Source organism: Phocoena phocoena, chromosome 15, assembly GCF_963924675.1.
Source record: "Phocoena phocoena chromosome 15, mPhoPho1.1, whole genome shotgun sequence".
In the NCBI taxonomy this organism is placed as follows: domain Eukaryota; kingdom Metazoa; phylum Chordata; class Mammalia; order Artiodactyla; family Phocoenidae; genus Phocoena; species Phocoena phocoena.
Window position 1 is genome coordinate 57,649,849 of NC_089233.1, and position 27,630 is coordinate 57,677,478.

The window sequence follows — 27,630 nt, forward strand, 5'->3', positions numbered from 1 at the left end:
CATGGTCCACTTTTTTTTTTTTAATATATATCTTTCCTTACTGGTTATTAAGATTTATCTTGATGACTTAGAAAAATACATTTGTCCTTTCTCGCTTTGATTCAGGTAGTATACAATCATAAAACTGAGTAAGTCTCTTAAAAAAACAAGTCCACAAATCCCATTGTGGAATGTTCCAGGAACCCCTCCCCAGGTAACAATCAGGGGATCTTCAATAGCTCAAGGAGTGCTCCAACAGCTCCAAAATAACCCTGAAAAAAAAAAAAGAAAAAGAAAAAAATAAGAGCAATTCTCCTTTGACTTATTTAAATTACCATAAATATGATTACTAGCATTAAAGCCAACACAGCCCTTAATTCCTGACACCTATTTCCTGACTCCCATTTTGCTGAGCCCAAGGCCAGCCTGGGAGCAGAGAAGCTCTGCAGAGCTCCCAGGCAGCGGGGGAAGGACACTCTGGCACATCAGACCAGAGCCCACAATTGGGGCTCCACAAGTTATGAGGCCCAGAGCAGCCCAGTTACCCCTGGTAAAGGACGGTACCTGGGCCATCTCCTGCAGAATGAGGCGGTGAGAAGCAACAGGGGCCTGGAGCATTTCCAGACAACTCTGGAATGAAGGGAAGATGAGACATGAAGTGCAATGAAGGAGAAGCGGGGACAGGTCATAGAGGGCGAGGGCTAGCTGGGCTGAGGGTGGAAAGATGGGGGTGGGATGGGTTCAAGACTCGCCTGAAGAAGTGGATGAGGGTGGCAGACATGTTGATGTCCCTCCCACACATCCGGTCACACCACCCCTGAGAGAACAAGGACACAGGAGCAAGAGATGTGGAGAGCAAGGAAGGGGGTTCCATACAGGATGTGCAAAGCTGAGGTGCCCCAGGCAGCCAAGCAGCCACACCCAGAAAGTCACCGGATGTCTGGATTTGGAGCGGGGCAGCAGTCAGGGCAGTACTGGCAGAGGTGAGCAGCAGAGAAGTGGACAACAGAACCTTCAGGCAACGTGTAGAGAAGGGTGAGGACAGAGGAGCAACATCTGAAGAACAGAAGCAACTGAGGGGAAGGCAGAGGCATGAGACAGAGAAGCAGCAGCTGAAGGAAGACATTACAGGACCATCTCCTGAAGTAAGTATTCAAGGCCAAATACAACCAAGACATGACAACCCAAACAAGAAACCAAAACAAGGATTAAATATAAAAGAAAATGAGGCAAAACCCATACTGGCAGAAATCAGCAGGAATCAGAGAATAATCGTACAATGATACAGAATCCATCAAGGTCTCCAAAGGATGCAATCAGACAGTAAAGTACTGTAAGAAAGAAAGAAGTGACTGAAAAAGGAATATGGGAAGATCCTGGAAGACCTGCTATGGATTAGAAGAACATATGAGGGACTTCCCTGGTGGTACAGTGGTTAAGAATCTGCCTGCCAATGCAGGGGACACGGGTTCGAGCCCTGGTCCGGAAGATCCCATATGCCGCGGAGCAACTAAGCCCGTGCGCCACAACTACTGAGCCTGCACTCTAGAGCCCGTGCTCCGCAACAAGAGAAGCCACCAAAATAAGAAGCCCACGCACTGTAACGAAGACCCAACGCAGCCATAAATAAATAATTTTTTTAAAAAAAAAGAACATATGAGAAGTCTCTGAAATATAAATAACTAAGGTTTAGTCTATTTTCCAAGAAAAGCTTCTCCAGAGAACATGTGGCCCCACAACAGAGAGGCCTGCCCTTTCACTCTTTTTTGGCTTTAAAAATAAGCAGCCACGGGGACTTCCCCAGTGGTCCAGTGGTTAAGCACTTGCCCTCCGATACAGGGAACACAAGTTCAATCCCTGGTCAGGGAACTAAGATCCCACATGCCGCAGGGCAACTAAGCCCGTGCGCCACAACTACAGAGCCCATGCACTCGCCCGCACACCTCAACTAGAAAAGCCTGCGCACTGCAACAAACAGCCCGCATGCCAAAAAGAAAGATACCGCATGCCACAACGAAGATCCTGTTTGCCGCAACTAAGACCTGATGCAGCCAAGTAAATAAATAAATATTAAAAATAATAAAAAATAAATAAATAAGCAGCCACATGAATGTATTATGAGAGAAAGTCAGAAACTGTAGAAGGGACACAACTGAGCAAGACTCAGCCACACTCAGAAACCCACAATTACAGCCAGAGGATAGAATTCAAGGGTGTTCACTTTATTTATTTTATTTTTTTAATTTTTTTGGCCACAGCACGCAGGAACTTAGTTCCCTGACCAGGGATGGAACCTACGCCCCCTGCAGTGGAAGCACAGAGCTTTAACCGATGGCCCGCCAAGGAAGTCCCAAGGGTGTTCACTTTGTAACAGTTAGCTTTACATATAAAGTGGTTTTCTGTATCTGTGTTTTATTTTACAACAAAAGAAGAAGGGATAAAGTTAACCATTATAGTGAGTTCCACTGAAGACCCAAAACCTACTATCTAGTAAAAGACAGAGGTTGTTACAAGCCAAGAAGTGTAAGATGAGAACAGTAAACAATTAAAGAGAAAGGCTTGAGAAGAATCTATACAAAGCTTTCACAACAGCAGACACACTGACTTCAGTGTGCAGACAGGAGAGTATTTCATGACTCAGAGAACCTAAAATAATCAGAGTTCCAAAAGTACAGTGATCGACATTAGAGCCAGAGGCACGAATGTAAATGGAAAACACAGAGACAGAGCCAACAGGCTAACCAGAGAGGAAGGCAAAATGGGAAAAACAAAACTTCATAAAGGGTTCATGTCGTAATTATTAGGATATGAAGACGTAAGTTAAAAAAAAAAAGTTAACCTAAGAAACCTCCACATTCTGCCTTGAAAAAGGTTCAAATGAGGTAGAAACTCAGCAGGAGGCAAGTTATACTAAGATACAACATTAAACAGGATTTATTTTTATTCTAATATTAAGCAAAATAAAACAGGTCAAAGATCACAAAAAGCAAGATGCATATAAAAGTTATAAGAAACTGATAATTCAGTACTGATTTACTAATATAATAAGATTAGAGGTAAAAAGAAAGTTAGATGACTTAAACGTTAAGCTTTTTGATATGGGGAATTATGCACTTTGGGTTTTAACTATGAACTTAAGCAACTTAAAAGGAAAAACATAAAGCAACCTTTAAAGAAAAAACAGCCTCTTCATATTATTTCAAATCCTACTTTGATTTCTGTCAATTCATAGAAACACTGTTAAATATGCAAATACAATTCTGAAAAATGTTCATAATAACACTATCTACAATCCACTTTAACACTTTAAAGAGTCCAACTGCCCCACAACCAAGGGGAGGAAAGAGAAAGTCCCTTCCATAGCTCTGGTTCTGTTCCTCAAACTGAAAAACAGAAAGGCACTTTCCAAAATAGGATTATCAGGTTGAGCAATTCAGTTATTCTTTTCCACATAGCCTGTCTATGTGTTATGTTCTTATGATAGTGTGGCTCTAATCCTGGAATGCTTTTTACTGATCTAGTTGTTTTTAGAACATACATCTTAAATAACTGGTAAACTGGCACATAAACTACATCAATACATAAATACTGACATCAAAAAATGAAAAAAGAACTCAGAGTAAGTGCATTTACAAAGTAAGTGCAAATTGCAATGGGGAAAATATAAAGGACGGTTCAGAAAAGAATATGGCATCCGTAATATAGCTGGCTGTTTATCAAGACTTTCTTCTTTAAAACTGAAGCTCAAAATTAAATTAACCAAATATCTACCTTACATTAAATCAGGTAAGAAACAGCTTTTGAACATGACCAAAGTTAACCCATATTATACAAGTACAGAAACAAATAAGTACTACTTCAAATTCCAGCGCAGCATGAACTGCATGCCCTTTATGAAGGTAACATGTCACAGGAAGTAAGTCTGCTTACCTCATGTTCCGAAAAAAGTGCTTTCAACTGTCCCTTGGACCAATAATCCAAAGCATATGCCAAAAGCCGCATGGCGATCGTATTAATTCTCAAGAAATTTCCAACAAATACCACCTGGTTAATGTTCTGAGCACATCAAAAAAAAAAGGCAATTAGTTTTCATCTTAATTTCTGTTCTCTCATAAAAGCTACCCCAAAGAGAGTACCATGTACATAGTTTTTAGCAGCAAGCTAACTGCTGATCAAAAAAAAGTATTTACATTTAATCCAGTTGATCCAGGGCTACTTAAATTTGATCCCCAGACAACTCTAAACCTACTTCAAAGTATGCCAGAAAATGTCACAGGAGAATACAGATTAGGAAAAGCATTTGAATTAAATATGACAAACAATAACTACAATTAAATAAAAAGTTTTATACAGATAAGTAAAAAATATTAAGACCCAATTCAAAGAAGAAAAGTAACACAAATAGGCAAATTATACAAGAAATATCACAGACAAAAAAATTCAACCTCACTAAGTGAGCAAAAAAAGTAAAATTTTAGATCCATTAAAAGTTAGCAAAGAACTCCACATGTTGGCAGCTTCCTTCCTTGGAAGTCTGAGTGACCCAAGATCTTACATCCTGCGGAGAAGGAAGAATTCGAACATCAGCAGAAGGAGCTGGAAAAAAATCTGCAACTCCATCATTACCAAGCTGTACCAGAGAGTGCAGGAGGCACACATACCAGGAGGAATGCCTGGGGGCCGAGCTCCTCCATCTGGTGGTGCCTCCTCTGCACCCACCACTGAAGAGGTTGATTAAGCCAACCCAGTACAGATTTATCATTGTTTCACAAAAAACACTGAAGGACCCAAATGTGTAACAAATTCCAAGGCAGTTTTAAAGCTGAGCTGCTATAGTAAACAACTGGGCATTCTTGATACTTGAGCAGTGAATGTGTACACGGGGAAAGGAAATAACATTGCACTTTATAAGCACTGTATTGTAAGTGGAAAATGCAATGTCTTAAATAAAACTGTATTTTAAATTGGCACCATAAAAAAAATGTTAGCAAAACAAACAACTAACTGAAATTCTACCCCCAATATTAGTCAAGTTGTGGTAAAACCAATCCATTCATTCATTGCTAAAAACGATCTAAATTGGTGCAGCCCTTGTGCAAAGCATCTTGGCAATACCTATCACAATTCATAAGTATGATATTCTTTAGATGAGAAATCTCACTCCTGAATAAGTCTCTTATCAAGAATAAGTCCATCCAAGGAACAGCTTCATGCTTAAAAATGCTTTACTGCGGGCTTCCCTGGTGGCGCAGCGGTTGAGAGTTCGCCGGCCAATGCAGGGGACACGGGTTGGGGACACAGGTTCGTGCCCCGGTGCGGGAAGATCCCACATGCCACGGAGCGGCTGGGCCCGTGAGCCATGGCCGCTGAGCCTAGCGCGTCTGGAGCCTGTGCTCCGCAACGGGAGAGGCCACAACAGTGAGGGGCCCACGTACCGCAAAAAAAAAAAAAAAAAAGCTTTACTGCAGAACTATCATCGGCAAGCAACCAAATGCCCAGTTCTATGTGAATGACTTATAACATAAAAAGAAATCAAATATACAACCATGCAATTTATAATGTTTAAGTAAAAAACATAGAATGGTATGTACACCAACTAAAATATCTTAAAATACATAAGCACAGGACTTAAAGGAACATGCAACAAAGAAAACAGAAGTGTTAAAATATTCAAATAAAGAATTTTTAATTTCTTCATACTGATACAGTATTTTTAACTAAAAATGAGACAATCGTTTTGTACCTCTTGAGGTTTCCTTTTTAAATCACATGCTTATATTATCTATTTAAAAGAATAATTTTAAACAAAAGTGTATAAATAGGGATAAGCTATAAAGCTGCACCAACTGGATCCCCAAGGGAAGGTCATTCTTAGTTCTTTCATAGCCCTGTACAATGCTGCTTGACCTGAATGCTACAAGGCAGCACTGTAAAGAAGCTGAAAGCACAAAGACAGCTCTGCTGCAGTGGAGGGGGAGCAGGATGGGCATTCCTCGGCCCACTCAGTCTTCTCCCAGCTTCAGTGCCTTCCTCTGGATTCATTCCCAGGGACTCTAGAGCTCAACAGTGGGCGTGGCGTCTAGATTCAGCATGGCCATCCATCACCACCACCCAACAGTCCCCATCATCTGCGATACTGGCTACCTTCCCTACCTTCCTCTACTTTTCCTCTACTTCTAGATAGTAGCAGTGTTTATCTTGAGTAAGGACAAAAAAATGTATTAAGACTAATCTACAGGTGAAACGTTTTAACTTTGCCAATGAAACAAACTCCACCACTTACGACTACATTTAGGCACTGTTCAGAGAAAACAGACGTATACAAAGCGGGGCCCACATAGTAAGTTCCGTATTTTCCTCAGAGCAACTAAAAAAATCCATGTCCCCTTACTTCATTAAGGGCACACATTCTTGCTATTGAGCCAATGTTGTTGGTGATGGTGATCAAAGTCGCTCTGGCAAGGTCCTCTTTACTCACAGCTTCTCGCTTCTCCTTGCTCATCATGTTTCCAAAGCTATGATGGAAAAAAAATATCTCATTGCTAAACCAAAGGCAACACAGCTCAATAGAACTTAATGTTACTTTACTAAGACAAAAGTAACTTTCAGGGCACGACTGTTCAAATATTCAAACATTTTATTACAAAATAACAGAGCATCTTCTCAAATAGAAATGCAACTTCAAGAACTCAAGCATTCTTTTTTTTAAAATAATAGGACAAAGAATTTTAGTTTGGTTTTGTTTTTAGTTTTTTCCTCAAATATTTTTTTTAATGAACTTTTATTTTTATTTTTTTGAACTTTTATTTTATTTTATTTTTGGTCACGCTGCATGGCTTGTGGGATCTTAGTTCCCTGGCCAAGGATCAAACCCATGGCCCCTGCAGTGGAAGCTCGGACTCCTAACCACTGGACTGCCAGGGAATTCCCACACCCCAAGCATTCTGAATGAGCAAATGGCTTTCCCTGTGGTTTCCACTGAAATCTAGCTTTGACGGCACGTATCTGCATATTCAGATCCACAGAAGGCACCATGCTCCTTCTGCAACCAGGCTAAATTTCAGGAAGATGCCTCAATTAGCAATTCGCCCCCAACTGCACAGCTGTTCCACTCAGCTAAATGGTCACATTCACATCTCGTAAACTGCTTTTATCTGACAGCTGAGTCCTTGAGTAAACTATTTAAGAGTTTCAGATTTCCCTAGAAGATCAGGTATTTCAAAGTACCTGACCAGCAGAATTGATATATAAATAACTATGACCTGATCACAAACCCAACCAATCAGAAAAGGAACTGATCATCATTGAGCAGATGCTACAAACATAGAAAATTAAATCTACAGCATTTACAAAGTACCTAAAATTAGTAAACAAACATGTATATGAGTGCCTTTTCTATTATTAAAAACCATGTGCCCCAATACGCAAAAAAGCAACTGTATTTCTAAACAATCCAAAAATGAAATTAAGAAAACAATTCCATTTATAATAGCATCAAAGAAACTAAAATGCTTAGGAATATATTTAACAAGAGAATAACACTTGTACACTGAAAACTACAAAACATTGGTAAATGACAGCAATGATCTAAATGGAAAGACATTCTATCTTCTTGGGTCAGAAGACCTGATAGTGTTAGGATGGCAATACTTTCCAAAGTGACCTAACAGACTCAACACAATCCCTGTCAAAATCCCAGTTGCCTTTTAGTGCAGATTATCAACAAGCTGATCCTAAAATTCACATGGAATGTCAAGGGACCCAGGTTAGCCAAAATAATCTTGAAAAAGAAGATTAAGTTGAAGGACTCACTCTTCTCAGTCTCAAAACTTAGTACTACAAAGCTACAGTAATCAAAGCAGTGTGGTACTGGCATAAGGATAGAAATACAGATCAATGCAATAGAAATGAGAGTCCAAAAATAAACCCATACATTTATGGTCAAGTGATTTTCAACAAAGGGGCTGAGAGAATTCAATGGGGAAATAATAGTCTATCCAACAAATGGTGCTGGGACAACTATATAGCCACATGCAAAAGAATGAATCTGAACCTCTACCTCACACCACACACAAAAATGAACTCAAAATGGACATAGACCTAAATGTAAGAGCTAAAACTATTTAAATGCTTAGAAAAAAATACAGAAGTCAGTCTTCATGATCTTAGGTTAGGCAATGATTTCTCATACATGACATCAAAAGCACAAGTGATGAGAGAGAAGATAGATAAGAATGAGTTCATCAAAATTTAAAACTTCTATGCTGCAAAGGCCACCATCAAGAAGTGAAAAGACAACCAACAGACTAGGAGAAAATATTTGCAAATTATATGCTTGATAAAGGACCTGTATCCAAAATATATAAGAATTCTTACAATTCAATAATAAAAAGACAAAGAATCCAACTAAAAAATGAGCAAAGACTTGAACAGACATTTCTCCAAAGAAAATAAAGAGCCAATAAGTATATTAAAAGATGTTCAACACCATCAGTCATCAGGGAAGTGCAAATCAAAATGAGAGATCCCCTTAATTAAGGCAATTAAAACCCAAAAGACAGACAATAAGTATTGGCAAGGATGTAGAGAAATTTAAACTCTTACATACTGCTGGTGAAACTGTAAAATGGTACAGCCACTTTGGACAACAGTTTGACAGTTCCTCAAAAGATTAAACACTGAGTTACCATATGACCCAGCAATTCCACTCCTAGGTATATACCCAAGAGAATTAAAAACATATGTCCACACAAAGACTTGTACATGAATGTTTATAGCCCCGTTATTCATAATAAACCAAAGAGTTGAAGCAACCCAAAAGATAATCAACTGATAAATGGATAAATACAACATTGTATATCCATACAAAGAATATTATTCTGTAGTAAAAAGGAACAAAGTACTGATTCATGCTACTACATGGATGAACCTTGAAAATACTATGCTGAGTGAAAGAACCCAGTCACAAAAATCACATATTGTATGATGCCACAGAGAGACAGAAAATAGACTAGTGTTTACTAGGGACTGTGGGTGGGGGAATGGAGAGTGACAGCTAACAGATACAAAGTTTCTTTCTGGAATGATTAAAATGTTTCAAAATTGTATTATGAAGATGGCTGCAGAATTCTATAAATATACTAGAAACTACTAAATTGCACACTTTAAACAGGTGACTTCATAGTATGTAAAGCTATTTAAAGGGTAAAAGATATACCCAATACTTTAATTCCTGTATTTTTTTTAATTGGGGTATAAATGATTTTAAATGCTGTGTTAGTTTCAGGTGTACAGCAAAGTGAATCTGTTATACAAATAAGTATGGCCACTCTTTTTTAGATTCTTTTCCCATATAGGCCATTACAGAGTATTGAATAGAGTTCCCTGTGCTATACAGTAGGTCCTTATTAGTCATCTGTTTTATATATAGTAGTGTGTATGTGTCAATCCCAATCTTCCAATTCTTCCTCCCCCATCCCTTACCCCCCCCCGTAACCATAAGTTTATTTTCTACATCTGTAACTCTATTTTGGTTTTGTAGATAAGTTCATTTGTAGCCTTTTTTAAGATTCCATATATAAAGTGATATCACATGGTCTTTGTCCTCCTCTGTCTGACTTACTTCACTCAGTATAAGAATCTCTAGGTCCATCCACCCATGTTGCTGCAAATGGCATTATTTTGTTCTTCTTTATGGCTGATAATATTCCACTGTATTACCTTGTATTTCTTAGAGCACACACGTCCCTTTCCCTTACCTTGAAGCCACAGCCCAGCCTGGCAGTCCAAACCTCTCATAGTCCCCTCCATAAATGTCTCGTACTAGTTTATCCACTTTGGTGCTATCTCCATGTGATGCCATTTCAAGAGCTTCTTCAAATGTGGTACAGCCAGTAAGAAGACAGCAAAGACCAAAAAAAGTTCCTCCTCCAAGACTGTGATTAAAAACAAACATAGTATTATAACATTTTTCAAAATAAGAATAGGAAGGTAATATTTATGAATCCAAAACCATATTCATGTATCAACCCACTCTTGCCCCATCCCAATCATACAGATGCCACTAAGTAGGAAACAAGTTTGTGAAAAGATAAAAAAAGTGTCTAATGGACACCTTGAAGATACCATATTCACATAAGCCAAGCAAACAAAGCAGCAAAACACAGGGCCCGCTTCTTTACCCATGTCCCCAATGCAGTCTGGGCACCTGCTGAATACTAGGAGCCTCAGGTGCAGATCAGCCCACCAGGGCCATGGTGGTACCTCTTCCCTTTCTCCAAGTGCAAGCCCCGAGTCATCCTCATCCAAGCATCTTGTCACCCTGGGTCATCAGCCCCCCTTACCCGACTAGAACTCCTCCATGAATGTGTTTTCTCTCCCAAAATTACTCCTCTCATTCTTTAACTGACACCTATTCAAAAACTTGTTTATCCCAATCCCCAGCTCCTGTTTTTCCTCAAGTGATCGCTGATCCCTAAACCAAAAGGTATTCATTCTCATCTGCCACCTAATCCTCCCTTTTCAGACTACCCTCCCCCAAACATTTTTCTACTGCTCAGTACCTCAACTTATAGATCTCACAACATCCCCTGGCCATGTGTATGTGTGGATACATGTAAAATCTAAACTAGTTCAAAGCTGGGATCTTGCCTTGCCTTCTCCTTATAAATGCTACCTAGTAGCTTTGGTTACTTTATGGTATATGCACATCATAACACTATCTGAGGGCAGGGACCTTGGGCTCAATGAGTCTACTGATGAGATGTTTTATGAAACTATGGTAGTGAAATCTTCAGCAATAGAGATTAAAGAAAAGTAGATCATGAAATCAGAATTTCCAAAGAGAAACAATATTTGCTTGCACAATCCCAGAGAAACATACCTTTCACATAATTTTAACAGGTTCTTGAAGATGTTCTTACATGCAGTACCTGAAAACTCAGTTTTAACCCATTATGATATCAAGAATAAACAATGACCTTTATATAAAATACATACCTGGTACCTGTGACCCGCTTATAATTATCTTTGGAATATACTGCTAAGATGCTAACCCCAGAGCCAATGTTCACCAGGAGCAGAGGGTATGGATTTCTCAAATCAAATGGTAACTTCTGACATTTTTCGGAATCAGCAGGGTTTTCAAAGTAATAGCACTGTGACCGTCCATTGAATCCAACTGAGTCAATGTATAAAATTCCTTTTATTAAGCAATCTAGTTCATCAAGTTTGCAAAGCTGAAGATCACCTATCTGTAATGAAATAAAAATGTATTCAGATTTTTTTAACAAGCCAAGCAGAAATAAAAACTCTGTTTAATAAGGCATTCCCCTCTACATAAGACAAACCATAAAAGTGCTCATGGATGTGTACTATTTGAGCTTGCTTTACAAAACAGATCTGGAGACAACAAATACAGGGATGGACTGACAAGACAGATTTCTGCTCCCACAGACCCAATACATTCAAACCACCGCAGCAGCTGGAGAAATGTGCCAAAACCCAAGCAGAAAACAAGATGTCTGCTTACGGGGACCATGAGGCAGGAGCACAGCTGAAGGCACAGCCCCATCAGAAAGCAGACTCTAAGAAGTCTAAATGATGCAAGGAGCTGGAAACACACGGCAGGAGCCACAAGAAATCCAACATCTACCTTCCAAAGACCATCTTCAAGGCTATAGAGCAGTATCAAAGTAGGCCACACTTTATTATTAATAATCTGCAGCCAAAGGACTGAAAGTATCCAATTAGAAAGTAAAATACTTCACTATTTAAACTGATTACAGCCTCAAGGGATGGGGGGAGTTTAGCAGAATCAAAATTTAAAACACTGTTATCAACTTAATTTCATTTAAATAATTAATAAAGGGATAATTAAATTATTATTCATATTATAGAACACTGTATAGCAATTAAGAATGAAGAGGATCTTTATACAAACATACATATATATCAATATATATACTTTTTTTTTTTTTTTTTGGCTGCGCCGCAAAGCATGCAGGATGTTACTTCCCCGACCAGGGATCGAACCCGTGCCCCCTACAGTGGAAGTGCAGTCTTCACCACTGGACTGCCAGAGAAGTCCCGAGAATGAAGAGGATCTTTATTCAATTAAGAATTGAAGTGGGAAGAACTCCAAGACATGTTTTTAGTCAAAAAAAATACAAAACAAGCTGAGAAATATTTTATACAACATGATCCAATTTGCCTTATTTTAAAACCGTATTTATATGCACGTGTATGTGTCACACACAGTCATGCACAGAAAAACTAAAAAGATACATAAACTTTTAACTGTGGTAACTTTGCAGAGATGATATAAAACAACTTTCACTTTTTACTCTATGAACTTCTAACCCATTTGAATGCTACCAGTATTATCTACCTACTCAATATATGTGACAAATACAAAGATGCCTCAACCCCCTAAAGCACCTATTTCTGTTTAAAACCAAGTTTAGCCCTGCAAGTCCTCCCCCTTTAATTCAACTCTCATTTGATTACATTATACTCAATTTACTTTGATCCAAAGGAGATGGAAGTTAATAGGTAACTTCATCTTAATCCTTAAGTAATCCCTAATTACGAATATTAAATTACTCCTCTGAGGAAACCCAAGCCCTTGAAAACGTTCATCACTGTCCTTATTTTATCTGCCCATGCCCTCCCTGCCACAATGAATTCAATTCTGATTTCCTGACACTTGAATCTCAAGTGCCAGCATCTTCATGTCAAAGCAAAATCATTTTACACTGGTAGCCTACTGGAACAAAAGTAGTCTTCTGCCATTGTATGTCAAACCAATACCTCCTTTTATCTTTCCCATAATTCATGTTACCTGAAGTACCCTGCTGTGCTATTAATCCTAATGAATCCCAGCCTAATTGACAGTCAGATGACCAAATACGTAAGTTATTTCACTAACTCAAGTTACTCATAATGTATGTGTTGCACCCACAAGCAAACTCAATACAATGTGAGGAAATCTGATTCACATTAAAAAAGAAACAGGGTAAACTCCGTATTTTTAAAAATACTTCACTGTGGTTTATTAGATAATAGTTACTCCAGATGCACAAACAGGATTTGTTAGGCATTTCATTTTCCCACAGTTTTCAAGGACAGCGCTGGTGCATACAGATGAGAAATCCCAACAGCCTAAGAGCCAATCCCTAAAGTCTAAAATCTACTCTGCACCTCTCCTTGGATTAGCACACAGCACACAACCTCCGGTAACAGCCCAAATGGTATTCAAACATGTTCCAAAGGCATCTCTACAGGGTCCCAGAAATCGAGAGGTTTTCTCCTCTACCTATCAGTTATAATCCAGAGTCCACTGTGACCGCAAAGGAGGGGGACCTCCTCTCCTCCTACCTTCCCGTTTACTCACAGGTAGAAAAGAAACCACTCAAAACCAACAACCAAGGAAAATTCAAGCAAAGAATGCAAAACCAGTTTTAAAATTCATGTCAATTCTATATTATGGTTATGGTCAGTTATGGGAGAAAGAAGATAGAGGACAAAGAAAGACAAAGTCACAAATCATACAATGACACGCAAGGCTGGGGGCAGGGAGAAAATGAAAAACAACATAGGCAAAGGCAGAATCTCTCTAATAACATTCTCATTGGTGGCATTAAAAACATGGTCACTGAAGATATTTTAAATCTACACTGCACTCTGAAGGTCAGAGCCTTGACCAATTCGCCTATCAATTCTCCTATCTACCCCCACATCCACCCTCAAATGACCTAGCCTCAAGGCCTTACACACAGTGTTCACTGAATGAAAACATAATCAAGGGCCCACTGGCACTCCGCCTACTATCCAGACTCCTGTTAACAAGTGTGCAGCTCAGGACACATCAGAAGGCATTTGGGGAGAGCAGACTCTGCTGTCAACCATCTCTGACTAACCCTGAGGCCTGAAAAACACTGCTTTGGATCAGAGTTCCTCATATTTCTAAATAGTAAAATTGCCAAGAAACAAATGAGGGGGATAAGAAAAATTATGTGGTAGATAACGTTGGAAACAATTTTATAACATGAAATGACATTAATTTTTTTAATTATTTTTAAATCACATTGTTCAAGACAATGATATTGTTCCTCGCTGGTAGTTCCTTCCTGTGCTTATTACAGCTTTACTATTTTTTCATACTAAAAGAACAACAAAATGCTATGCTGTTAGTGCTTCTGATTCTCATCAACTCATCTGAATTGGGCAAAAAGTAAACTATACAACAATCTCTAGATGGCAACTCCTATCACTAATTGATATTTAATCTTAACTTGACTCAAGAAAATTCAAGTTCCATTAGAGATGGAAATGATTCCACCACTTGCTATTGGTATTATTTTTAACAATCAGATTACCATAAATTGTATATAAGCTAAAAAATGCATACTGTGAGAAAATCCTGCTCAAATTTGTACGCTCCACCTCCAGTGGCACAAAAGACAGTGTGGAGACTTGAGAAGTTTTTATCTCTGCCCATTTGAATAAAAGCAGGCATGTCATGAGTGGGAAAGCGTATAAAGTGCAGATTGCCTTTGCGTCCACACAGAGTCAGATCCTTCAGCTCCAGGTGCACGTCCCGAATACCCGTGGACCCATAAGCCACATTGGAGGTCAGGTACTTTCGAATGCTTTTAAGACTTTCCACTTCTTCCTCTTCTTCTTCAGCAGTGATGTCTTTGGGTTCAAAATAAACCAGCTTGACCAGGGTCCCACCAATATCCAAGCCAAACCAAGGAAAAACTAAATGGGGAAGGAAAAAAAAGTCAGAACAGCTTTTTTTCTGAAAACTAAATTTACACTTATTAGATTAACAATTTATTTCATACCTTGAGGTTTCCAAGAACTATATACACAAAAAGGGTTTTGGGAGAAGAAATATGATTCTGTCTAATCTGGAAACAAATCTTAAAAAAAGAATTACGAAGATCAAGAAGAAAAATATCACAATGTTAAGCCAACACAATCCTCTTAGACAAGCCCAAACTGCACTGAGAAATATTTAAAAACAGCAAAATGACTACCCATTAACCTCAACTCTGAAAAAAAAGATTGAGAATGAAAATCTTCATCCTTGCCCTTGCCTTACAGAAATGTTGAGACTTTTCAGAGCTTTGGTTTAGTACTCAAACTAGGGCTAGAGGAAATTCCCAACCCTATGTAACATATAAGCTCCAGTGGTCAATTTCTCTCAAACCCTGATATCAACCAATCCATCAGGTTTCAATGGCCATCAGTGGAACAGGTGTTTCAAAGTTAATACCCGTTCCCCAAAAATCCATCCCAAAAAATCCATCCCAGGACTTCCCTGGCGGTCCAGTGGTTAAGACTCCTGCGCTTCCAATGCAGGGGATGCAGATTTGATCCCTGGTAGGGGAACTAGGATCCCGCATACTATGCGGAGGAGCTAAAAAAAAAAAAAAAATCCATCCAAAAAAATAGCTTAAGGAGACTGGATCAAGATAAACTGCATTAGCTGTACATGCCTTCTCCTCCCACCTTAAATCCTAGAAATGACTAAAGATATAAACTTACTGATTTTCTAAAATAATTCTGAGAAACAAGAAGTGATACCATCAGCAGAATGAGGTTGATAGAGGCAATAACTGTCCAGAACCCTGAAAAGAGAAATGCTATAAAAATTGGGAGCAGCTATGAAGGTGCGGGGAGCAGATGGGTGCTCCATCCAAGCTGTCGATGGGGTAGCTGCCATGGGGAAACAGAAGCAGGCTCTGGTGCAGTCATAGTGATATGGTGGGGAAATATACTTGGCACAACTGGACAGGCCAGACACTCCCCTCTCCCTCCTCCAAAGAGGCAAAGTCTTCACTGGGCACAGGCACTTGAGCCCAAGCATCAGTACACATCCACGTAGCTGCTGTTACCCAGAAGAAGTGGGGAGCCCCCACATCTGGCCGTATTTCCCATCTCTCCCCTACAATCCATCCTGACAGACTAGTAAACAGACACTGCACCCACTGACAGGAGAATAGCAATCCTTAAACCAGAGATGATCACTTTATAAACCAGAATCACCAAAAGGGAAAAATCAACACCACAAAACCAAGAAGTTAACATCTAAAGAAAGAGTTGCAGGAACAAAGAGGAGGCTTTAAAAGAATCATAAATATCCTCCAAGGTAAAATGAGATTTCATCCATGTAAAATGAATAAGCTATTGTAAATCAACTATACTTCAATAAAAAATTAATTTTAAAATGAATAAGGTACCATAAAAAAAATCAGAAATTAAGAAATGATTGCCAGCTATGGTTGTGGCTGTTAAGAATCTACACATGTGACAAAATTATATAGAACTAAATACACACATACAAGAGTTTATATAAAACTGGTTAAACCTAAACAAGGTCTGTGAACTGTATCAATGTTAATTTCCTAGTTCGGGGTTGTGGGACAAGCTTTCAAAACCAAAAAGAGCGGGGCAGGGGGTGGGGCGCAGGGTGGGGGACACCAATATACTTAACATAGGTGACTCTCAAAAACAGGCTGAGTGAAAAAAGCTTGGCACAAAAGGCTACATACTATATGAGTCCATTGTATGAAACTCTAGAAAATGCAAGCTAATCATTTCTGTATCTGATAGCAGATCACTGGCTGGGGGAGTGAGAGAGGGAAGGACTATACAGGGGCAGGAGAAAACTTTCTGTAATAACCCAAATCTTAATTGTTGGGGGCAAGAGGGGAGCTTCATGGGTGTATATATCTGTCAAAATGTATGGAACTATACACTTTAAATGGATATATTTTATTGTATGTAAATTGTATCCAATAAAGACACTTTTATAATAGAAAAAAAGGAGAAATATTTATTTCCAAAATAAAGCTCCACAGATACATTTAATAACAAAATGGGCACAGAAAAAACAAATGGAAAACAAAACTAAGAAACTCTCCCAAAACGCCTCTTGAGTATGAAAGAAAGGTAGATATATAGAACACAGAACCAGAAAGTCCAACATCTGTGTTATATGAGTTCTAGAAATTTTCTGGGGGAGATAGGGGAAGACAGGAATAATTGGCTTGAAATAAAATTAATAAGTGTAGAAAGGGGAGATGTATAGTCACATCCTATTGAAATTTCAGGAAATCCCTAAAAACTCCCAAAGGAAAAAAGTGAATTCCTACAAAGATACATAAATCACATAAAGGTAAAATTAGACTTTTCATCAGTAACACAGATGCTAGAAGACAACAGCGCACTGGCAAAGTTATAAGGAAAACAATTTGAAACTCATATCCAGCCAAATCAGCTTTCAAATGGGAGTGCAAGAGAAAGACATTTCTACACATGAAAGAGCTCAACATTTACTATTCAAAGACCTTCTCTGAAATAATTAGTAGATGCACTCCAATATAATTTTTTAAAGCACCCAAGAAGATATGAGCTATATAAACAATGATAAGCACAGGAAGCAATACACGCTGACTTTTAGGAAAATAAGCAATCTGCAACTAAAATACTTACATGATTTCAACATAGGAAGTCGAAGAGGGAAGAGAAAGGAGAGGGAAGTCAAAGCAAGCAGCAGCTCTGTCTTGTTGGGGAACGGAAGATAAAGATTCTGATTATTTCTAAACAAGAATAAAGAAGTGATGGTTTAAATGCGTTAAAAATTTACAGGTTGGGGTTCCCTGGTGGCGCAGTAGTTAAGAATCCACCTGCCAATGCAGGGGACACAGGTTCGAGCCCTGGTCCAGGAAGATCCCACATGCTGTGGAGCAACTAAGCCCGTGCGCCACAACTACTGAGCCTGTGGTCTAGAGCCCGCGAGCCACAACTACTGAAGCCCACGTGCCTAGAGCACATGCTGTGCAACAAAAGAAGTCACCACAATGAGAAGGCCGCACACCACAATGAAGAGTAGCCCCCGCTCGCTGCCACTAGAGAAAGCCCGTGCAGCTACGAAGACTCAGCACAGCCAAAAATAAATTTAAATAAATAAATTTTTTAAAAATTTTACAGGCAACTCCAAAAAAAGAGAAAATGAACATGTGACCTTCAAACAACTAGGGGGAAAAAATCAGTTCAAAAACAAAGAGGAGGGCTTCCCTGGTGGCGCAGTGGTTGAGAGTCCGCCTGCCGATGCAGGGGACACGGGTTCGTGCCCCGGTCCGGGAAGATCCCACATGCCGCGGAGCGGCTGGGCCAGTGAGCCATGGCCACTGAGCCTGCGCATCCAGATCCTGTGCTCTGCAACGGGAGAGGCCACAACAGTGAGAGGCCGGCGTACCACAAAAAAAAAAAAAAAAAAAAAAAAAAAAGATACATCTAAAACAAGATAATACAAGTAGACTGAAGGTAAATAAACGGTAAAACACCCACAATAGAGTCCCATTATAAAGAGGAGTTGGATTCTTTAAGATGAAGACAGCATTCAGTCAAAAATGAATAAATCAAAATCTTAAGCACCTCACTGGAGACTGACAAAACGGTTGACTTACATTTAGGAAACATGATATAGTAAAAGTCAAGCCTTATGTTTCAAGAGCAATACTGCATTTATCAAGGGCTCACATTATAAGAGGTGCCCCTCCAAACAGTGATCTACCATCCCAAAGCTCGCTCACAATTACTGGGTTGGCCAAAAAGTTCGTTCAGGTTTCTGTAACAGCTTACAAAAACCCGAACGAACTTTTTGGCCAACCCAATATATATTCACTGACTAAATCGGTAAGTAGTCACTGTCACCATGCTTTACCACATTTATATAGTTGAATTTGGGTAAGCAAAACAAATGCCTGGACAATGTTACTCCACTTTATTAAGCAAATGTTAACAGAAAGCAAATACAATACTAGCAGACTGAAAAGAATTCAAACAAAAAGCATTATAAGAGGACAAAAAGAAATTATGTCATGTGCATATAAAACTATAATTGATATGATCCTGACATATGCTTCAAAAAATATTAAAAACAAGGAGAAACGGACAAATCTACAAATCAGCAGAACCTCAAATTCCAAAGAACAAAACCAAACCACATTCACTTTCCACAATACCTCAAAATAAGAAATTAATCCAACAGACACAAGGAAATAAGTCTATCCACCTGGAAATCTTCAAACTCATTTCTATTAACTCCGAAACTGAAGATGAGATCAAAACAATTTATTTTTTAATGAATGACAATAAGAACACTATATAGCAAAAGGAATAGGATGTCTATCCAAGGTGGGACTCAAAGGGAAACTTCTAGCCTTCAATGTTTATCAAATGTATTCAAAGAGAAGGAAGCCTGAATAAAAGGGAATGTCACATACAATCTGAAATGCTAGAAAAATAAAGCAGACACAAAATAAGCAGAAGGAAGTTATTAAAGATGAAAGCAAGATGTAAATGAAATTAGAAAAACATCATCATGAACAAAGCCACAAGCTGATCAGTAAAATCAAGCTTTGAAAAAGCCATTAAAACAGACAAATTTCTGGTAAGTGTATCTAAGAAAAAGAAAGATGTAACTTTTCTCAAAAAAAAAAAAGATCAAAGAAGATGAACGTACACAACCAGAAACTACAAATAAGCCAATTTACAACTTTGTAACAGTGAATTTAAAATGTACACTAAACAGAGGATTAGCTAGAAAATAAAAAAGTGGCTCAAAATGAGGTAAAAAACACAAATCAAAAGCACTGAAAATTTTTAAAAAGAGGTCAAAGACCTACCACCCAAACAACAACAAAAAAGCACCAGGCCCTAATGGTTTCCAGGCAAACCATTAAGAGCTTCTAGGGCACAAAAAAATCTAGAAAGATTCCCAAGTCATTCTAACTTCATATCAAAAGTAGAAAAGAAGTGTCTCACAAAACAAATGCAAAAATATTAAATTATTAAACAACAGAATCCAGTTGTGCAAGAAAAATAATACACCATGGCCAACAGGGATTCTTTGGAACGCAAGGATGGTTTTCACAATTAAAACTCCAATTAAGGAGGTTTGCTTACATTAGTTCACTGAAGGAGAAAAACCATGATTATCTCAATACACTCCAAAAAATAAAAATTAAGAGAATTAAGCCAACAAAATAAAAAAAAATTTTTAATAACTGGACACACCAAAAAAGAATACAAATACCAATAGCTTTTCCTATGTTACAAGCAAAATCCAGCAAGAAAATGACGTGAAAAAAATGTCATGCATAACAAAAACCGTAAAATATTTATAAATAAATCTAATACTAAATATCCATGATTGCTATTAAAGTGGTGTACTGAAAGACATAATAGTGGGAAGATATATCATGTTCCAGCAAGGAAAACTAAATACTATTGAAGTGTCAATTCTCCCCCAAATTAATCTAACTAACAATGTCAATGCAATTCTAAAAAGAACACTGTGGCTGACTCCCCAACAGCTATTCCACCTCAGTCAGAAAGAGAGCCCTGATTTTTTTTTTTTTTTTTTTTTTAAACACCAACAGAAACTCCATTTCCAGTGATGAGGGACTAACTCAACCTGGTGTGAGTCATGAAGTCTGGCCCTGACTGGAAGAATAAAAAGTTTCTTCACTAATGAAATCAACAGTGCTGGATATGACTGAAGTAAGGAGATTCAATTCCTATTTACCTACTAACAGCGCCATTCTTTTAACCATCAACTTTAAGATGATGCCAACCTTGTGGAGAGCAAAGAAGAGACATAGCACTCTACCAACAAATATATCTAATCAACAGGATTGGAATCTGAAGTTTTGGACATATCTAAGACCAATGGAAGACTGTAATGCTTAAAACAAATTAAGCCTTACTCCCCTTTCCATAGATTAAAAAGTTGAAACATTAGTTTATGGCTATTATGTTTTAAATGTGCATCTATTAACAGCCAAGCACTTTACTGCATGAGTTTATTTAATGTTTACAATAACCATGCATGGTAATCACCCCACTTTACAGATTAAGAAACTTAAGTGCAGGGACTTCCCTGGTGGTCCAGGGACTAAGGCTCCGCATTCCCAATGCCGGGGGGCCCAGGTTCGATCCCTGGTCAGGGAATTAGATCCCACATACCGCAACTAAGAGTTTGCATGCCACAACTAAAGATCCCACAAGCCACAACTAAAAAAAAAAAGATCCCTCATGCCGCAACTAAGACCTGGCACAGCCAAATAAAAAAATAAATTTTTTTAAAAAAAAAGAATGAAAGAGGGCTTCCCTGGTGGCGCAGTGGTTGAGAGTCCGCCTGCCAACGCAGGGGACACGGGTTCATGCCCTGGTCCGGGAAGATCCCACATGCCGCGGAGCGGCTGGACCCGTGAGCCATGGCCGCTGAGCCTGCACGTCTGGAGCCTGTGCTCCGCAACGGGAGAGGCCACAACAGTGAGAGGCCCGCATACCGCAAAAAGAAAAAAAAAAAGAATTAAAGAAAAAGAAACAAGTGCAAAAGAGCCCAAGGTCACAGTCAAGAAAAGGCAGAAGTGGGACTCAAACTCAGATTTCCTAAGTCCTTTTAAAAGTATCTTCTGGGCTTCCCTGGTGGCGCAGTGGTTGAGAGTCCGCCTGCTGATGCAGGGGACACGGGTTCGTGCCCCGGTCCAGGAAGATCCAACATGCCGTGGAGCGGCTGGGCCCGTGAGCCATGGCTGCTGAGCCTGCGCGTCCAGAGCCTGTGCTCTGCAACAGGAGAGGCCACAACAGTGAGAGGCCCGCGTACCGCAAAAAAAAATAAAATAAAATAAATAAAAGTATCTTTTAACCAGTATCTATACAAACTTAACAGCACAAAACACATACTCTTGGGTTAAATTTTTTTTAAGTAAAAGTAGTTTAATAAAATTTAACCTTAAATAAAGAGGACCAACAATATATAAGGAAAAATAAGGAGCCTAAGGCTGAAAGAGTAAATAAGCCTTATTATATCCTTTAGTAGCTTCTGGATCTTTTCGTTAATCAAACATTTACATATCCAAGATCTGAGAGACAATGAAAGACATGGGCGGTCCATTAGATGCATGCTCTCTGATAATATCTCAGGCCATACAATTCTGTTATTTCTAAACATTCAGCCTATCAAAGGGGGTTTAGATTCCTATCAATAACTGACAGACTGCCCCGTATACTATGACATGATGACTACTAGAATAAGCCTTCCAATTCTTATTCAAAATACTATGTGTGGCACTTCCCTGGTGGCGCAGTGTTAAGAATCCGCCCGCCAATAGAGGGGACACAGGTTCGAACCCTGGTCCGGGAAGATCCCACATGCCGCGGAGCAACTAAGCCTGTGCACCAAAACTACTGAGCCTGCGCTCTTACCCCCCGTGCCACAACTACTGAAGCCTGTGCTTAGCAACAAAAGAAACCACCCAATGAGAAGCCCGTGCACCACAACGAAGAGTAGCCCCCACTTGCCGCAACTAGAGAAAGCCTGCGCACAGCAACAAAGACCCAATGCAGCCAAAAATAAATAAATTTAAAAAAAAAAAAAAAAACCACTATGTGTTTCTGGCAGGAAAAGTCATGGAAAGTCAAGGAACTTTTGCTATGCCCTCACATTCCTATCTCACTAATAGAAGGCCTATTTTATCACTTGTGATTAGTGAGTCTTTCCATTAATTTTCACAGATATTTTAGTCTGTTTTCAGCCTTCAGCATATTTCCTGATATATTTCCTCTAAGGTACTCCGCCTAGACAATGTACACTTGACTTAGGACACATTTCTAGAAAGAATTTAAACTTTCCCTCACAGATTTATGTAAAATCATCAATAGCACACTGTCTCATAATAGGTCTCAACAACTGAAATGCTTTCCAATGAGAAATATATGGTTTATAAAAGTGTACTCAATTTTCCAACATTATGAATTATATCTTTACACCAGACCACATGTGGTTAAAATACTGCAAACTCAAATCCCTAGACTGGTCTAGGCAGCAATCTTTGGCCTCATATTAAAAGACAGACCTCGGGACTTCCCTGGTGGTCCAGTGGTTAAGACTCTGAGCTCCCAGTGCAGAGGGTCCGGGCTCAATCCCTGGTCAGGGAACTAGAACCCATGTGCCACAACTAAAAAGTCCGCATGCCCCAACTAAAAAGATCCTGCTCACACGTGACACCAAAGATCCCGCGTGCTGCAACTAAGAAAGACCCAGTGCAGCCAAATAAATAAATAAATACTTTTTAAAAGACGGACCTCAATAAATATTCCCAAAATAGTTTAACTCAGGGACCAGATACTTATAAAATACTACCTACTATAAAACCAGCAGACTTAATAATAAATTTTACATCCAAGAAATATAAAGAGGGCTTCCCTGGTGGCGCAGTGGTTAAGGATTCGCCTGTCAATGCAGGGGACACAGGTGTGAGCCCTGGTCCTGGAAGATCCCACATGCCGCGGAGCAACTAAGCCCATGTGCTACAGCTACTGAGCCCACGTGCTGCAACTACTGAAGCCTGCACGCCTAATGCCCATGTTCCGCAACAAGAGAAGCCACCACAGTGAGAATCCCACGCACCGCAATGAAAGAGTAGCCCCCACTCACCGCAACTAGAGAAAGCCCGCGCACAGCAACAAAGACCAAACACAGCCATAAATAAATAAATAAAATTTATTTTTTAAGAAAAGAAATATAAACATACAAAACTTAATATGCTACTAAAAACTGCAAGATAGCTTTCACTTTCAGAAAGCAAACTTTAAGCCATTATAAAGGGTTTTCATATCCTAGTCCACCTTGCTGACAAAAATTGAAAAAGAATATTAACTGAGAAAGAACAGTGCCTGAAGATAAAGATACCACAAATTATGAACCTGAAAAGCGCTCCCAAGGTTATAAATTTAAGCCCAAGGAACCTCACTGCTCTTTTAATTAACCAGACAAAATAGCTATTCTGCTATATGACTGCCTGATAAGGTATTCTCAAACAACCTACAGGCTATTATCTTGGTCCTTATCTCTCTTTTTAACATGTGTTTAAGCAAAATATTTTTAATACCATACATCCCCCTTGCTAATGGTCTCCTCAGATATACAGAAGGCAGTGATGCCAACACTCAACAGTCATACTATCTAAATGCACAATTCATACATGAGCCCCTAAAATAACATACTTAATTTTACAAGCTGCATAATATTATTTTTAGGTTATGCTTAATGCTTTATATTCATTATTCATCAAAGAAGAGGAGCAGTGTTTACTTTTATTTCATTTAGGTTTAAAGTTGATAAAACAATAGGTTAAAAGCACCCTCTCCTATTCTGTCCCTCAAAAATGGGCTACAAAGCAATAGAAATCTAACTTTTTTCTTGAGCTCCCAGTGGGCGGCCCTTCCTAATTCCCTAACTGAAGATGAAACACTGCACCTGATAAAAGGCAACCTCCCAGCACCAGTTCCATTCTGGCAACACTGATGCTGCCCCAAATACCAAGGAAAAGCTAACTATTTTCTAGATTAGTATTATCAAGCTACAAACAAAAGCTTTATTTTCTAGACTAATGGAGGTTAAGGAAATTCCATGATTGGCATGAGTCCAAAATCAGCATGTCCCCAAGCTTTCCCTGGAGCACTAAAATATGCTTGGGAGTCACCTTCAAAGATCCAGCTCATCCCCTGGCACTGCCATGAAGCACTGTGATCCCAGAGTTCCCACACCTCCTGTACATCTGGGGCCCTAGATTAAAATGTATGTTCTCTTGTTACATGTTACATGCATGTAATGTTCTCTTGTTACGTTTGTAAAAACTGTACATTTTACTGTATGTAATAATGCCTCAATAAAATTTTAAAAATTAAAACACGTTTTTAGACCCCTCTGCAGATCTGAGGGTTTTTTTTTTTTAATCACTCAGAAGAGTGATTCCACGTGAGAACCACTACTCTGAACTACATCACATGTACCTTCCAAGATGTGGAAAGTCAAGAAACACCGGGTCTGAAGTCAGACACCTAGAATCAAAACACAGTTCCATTACTAACTCACTACATGCCCTTGGAGAAAGAGAATATTTCCCTAAGCCTGTTGCCTAATCTGGAAGCTGGGTATAACAAACACCCACCTCAGAGGATAACTGCAAGACTTAAATGTTTATAAAGTATTTGGCACAGTGTCTAACATGAACACGCAAGCATCATCGTTACCATCATTTTAAACCAATCTTTATTTGGTATTTCTCTCAGACCTATGAGACGTACTCCAGCTAATCTAAAACTTTCGAAGAACTTCTTAGACACACATGCCTAGCCTCATCCCTAATGACTATGATGTGTTAAGTCTGAGGTGGGGACAGGTTTGGGAATCACACTGCTCTAGGGAACATGTGTGGCAGAACATGACTATTATCAGGGCCCACAATTCCTAAGATAAACTGAACAGCTCCTTCTAGTTTCCGATGACAACTAGTCTCCTACCTTAAGATAAGTAGTGTAATATCAGAATGAGGTTTTCTAACAAAAGAAAGGTGGCACCAACCCAACTCTCCTAATAAAAAATACAAAGATTAAATCTTTATTGAATTCCCTCAAAGTTAAGACCAAAGTATATTCTTTGGTCAATACACAATCAATACACTGCCTCTCCAACAGGTATACCCCTGGACAGTACAGAAAGAACAAATGGAAAGAAAACAATACCTTATTTATTTCTCTAGTTCTCATTATCTAAGAGATAGCTTTTCATGACTTTTATAAGGACTAATGAGTTTATTAAAGCTCTTAGAAGAGTACATGAAAAAAAATTTTTAAGAGTGCCTGACTGGTGGCAAACACCAAAATTACAATACTTAGAATCTTCATGGCCAGTGGTCACAAAGAGCTGGCTACATGGCTGTGATTCTTTTTGCTGAATCTCTGGAATTTGCATCCATCTCTAATGAGGCAGTACAAAACCACGAAGGAACTAATGTTTTGCATTGCTTAAAAATCAGGTGCTTCTCAAAACAGGAACCAGGCTCTAAAAACGGTATAGGTTGAGAGCAGATCATCTTTTTTCCAATTCTCTTTCAAGAACATAGGAAAAGACAAAAGAATTAAAACTCTCAAACTTTTCACAGCAAAATAGGGGTGTATTTAATCATCCAAATCATATAAAAGTAAAGCAACTGGGTTGTTGGGCTGAGGTAGACTATCCAATAAAGACCTCACACCCGGGGGGGTAGGGGTGGGGGTTGTGATGAATTGGGCGATTGGGATTGACATGTATACACTGATGTGTATAAAACTGATGACCAATAAGGACCTGCTGTATAAAAAAATAAAGTAAAAAATAATCATTTTTTAAAAAACGACCTCACACTCATCCTGCCACTTTCTCACTCTCATAATCTACATTTAAAACAAGCTGATTTCCTGAAATAGGAATCTGGCAACGACAAGAAAAAATATATATAGCCACATGTAAAATGTTATTATATCGTAAAACTCATATTAGAGTATCAAGACAGTGGATACTTTCAAGAGTTGCAATGGCTGTTTGAAGGAGGACCCAAACTGAAGACCTGTAAAGAGAAGAAAATATCTGGACTAGATCACAATGCAGAAAATAAAACCTGGTAATAAAACCGATTCTCTGGGAAGAGCATGTGCAACCGCCAAGGCGAGAAGTCGTTTTCCCTCAAAAGAGAAAGGCTTAATGCCCAGAGTGCTACAGTACTGAATCGTGAGTATCAGTAAAGAGATGGAAAGAAAATAGAGGTGATAATCTGGGTGAGACTAGACCCCAATTCGCATGGGAAGAAAAGCAGACAAAGCTTAGTATACACAACACGGAATCCAGTTTTAGGCTTGCAGCAACTCAACCATTTTCCTTGAGCCCAAAATCTCCAGGTAAAAAGGATGCAACGTCTTGCTCTCTGGAAATCCACGGAAGACAGACACTGGGGATTCAAACGACTTGAGGGGGGAGGGGAGGTGGTGAAAATGGGTCAAAAGAAGTCTTCCCGAGGAAAAAAATAATGCGATTCTCGGCCGAAGAATGCACAAGGAACTAAGAACCGGGAGGGAGAAAAGGTCCTGGGTACGGACGCTACACTCGGACAACCGAGAAGCAGACGCGCGAGGCCGGACGGGGCCGAACACGCAGCCTCCGGCGTTGGGGGACCCGAGGCCTCCAGCCAGATGTCAGCCCAGCAGCAACCTGGAACCACCGAGCGGGGGCACTGTCTCCGCGCGGGAAAAACGGCGACCGGGCCGGAAGGGGGCAGGGCGAAACGCGAGGGCGCCCCGCCGGGCACTTACGCGGCCGCTTCTTCCTGAGGCTTTCGACGCGCTGACGGGAGGCCGACGTAGCGCCGCTGTAAGAGCCGGGCCGGTCCCGCCTTACGCCCTCCGCCGAAGCCGAGGCCCCGACGGCGGGAACCGACGCGCTGTTCGCCCGGCGCCGCAGTGGCTCCCGCCGCCGCCCATCGGGGCCGCCGGGCGCCGGCTCCCGGACCGACGAGGCGGAGGTGGCGGCGACCCCCCAGTGGCGCTCCATGGGCGCGCCGAGCCGGCCCGCTCCCATCCGCAGGAGGAACTGCTGCCCACCGAGCCAGCCCCCAACGCCAGTGCCCTCGTCGCCTCCTCCGCGGCAATCCAGCCAGAGCAGAAGAACACCCTCGGCAGGCCGCCTCTTCCGTTGCGCCAACACGCAGCAAGCCAATCCAAACAAGCTGGGGGCGGCCCGAAGGCCTCTTG

General features: G+C 39.9%; 1 protein-coding gene across 1 annotated transcript; it reads right to left on the reverse strand.

The window, feature by feature from the left end:
- Positions 1-27,457, reverse strand: PANK2 (pantothenate kinase 2). Its single transcript, XM_065892258.1, has 7 exons — positions 27,193-27,457; positions 14,390-14,742; positions 10,978-11,231; positions 9,738-9,914; positions 6,371-6,494; positions 3,910-4,035; positions 1-251 (listed from the first exon to the last, which is right to left on the reverse strand). Exons 1-7 carry the CDS (start codon positions 27,455-27,457, stop codon positions 201-203), a joined length of 1,350 nt encoding a protein of 449 aa, XP_065748330.1. The 3' UTR covers positions 1-200.
- Between the last annotated feature and the right edge of the window lie 173 nt (positions 27,458-27,630).

Excerpts from the sequence above, each read along its gene's own strand:
- PANK2 (XM_065892258.1), bottom strand. The coding sequence starts at position 27,457 with ATGGGAGCGGGCCGGCTCGGCGCGCCCATGGAGCGCCACTGGGGGGTC. Across the intron at positions 9,915-10,977 it reads AAGCGGGTCACAGGTACCAG|TCTTGGAGGAGGAACTTTTT; the intron begins GTATGTATTTTA and ends TTTTAATCACAG. Across the intron at positions 6,495-9,737 it reads GGCTGGGCTGTGGCTTCAAG|CTTTGGAAACATGATGAGCA; the intron begins GTAAGGGAAAGG and ends TTTCCATCATAG.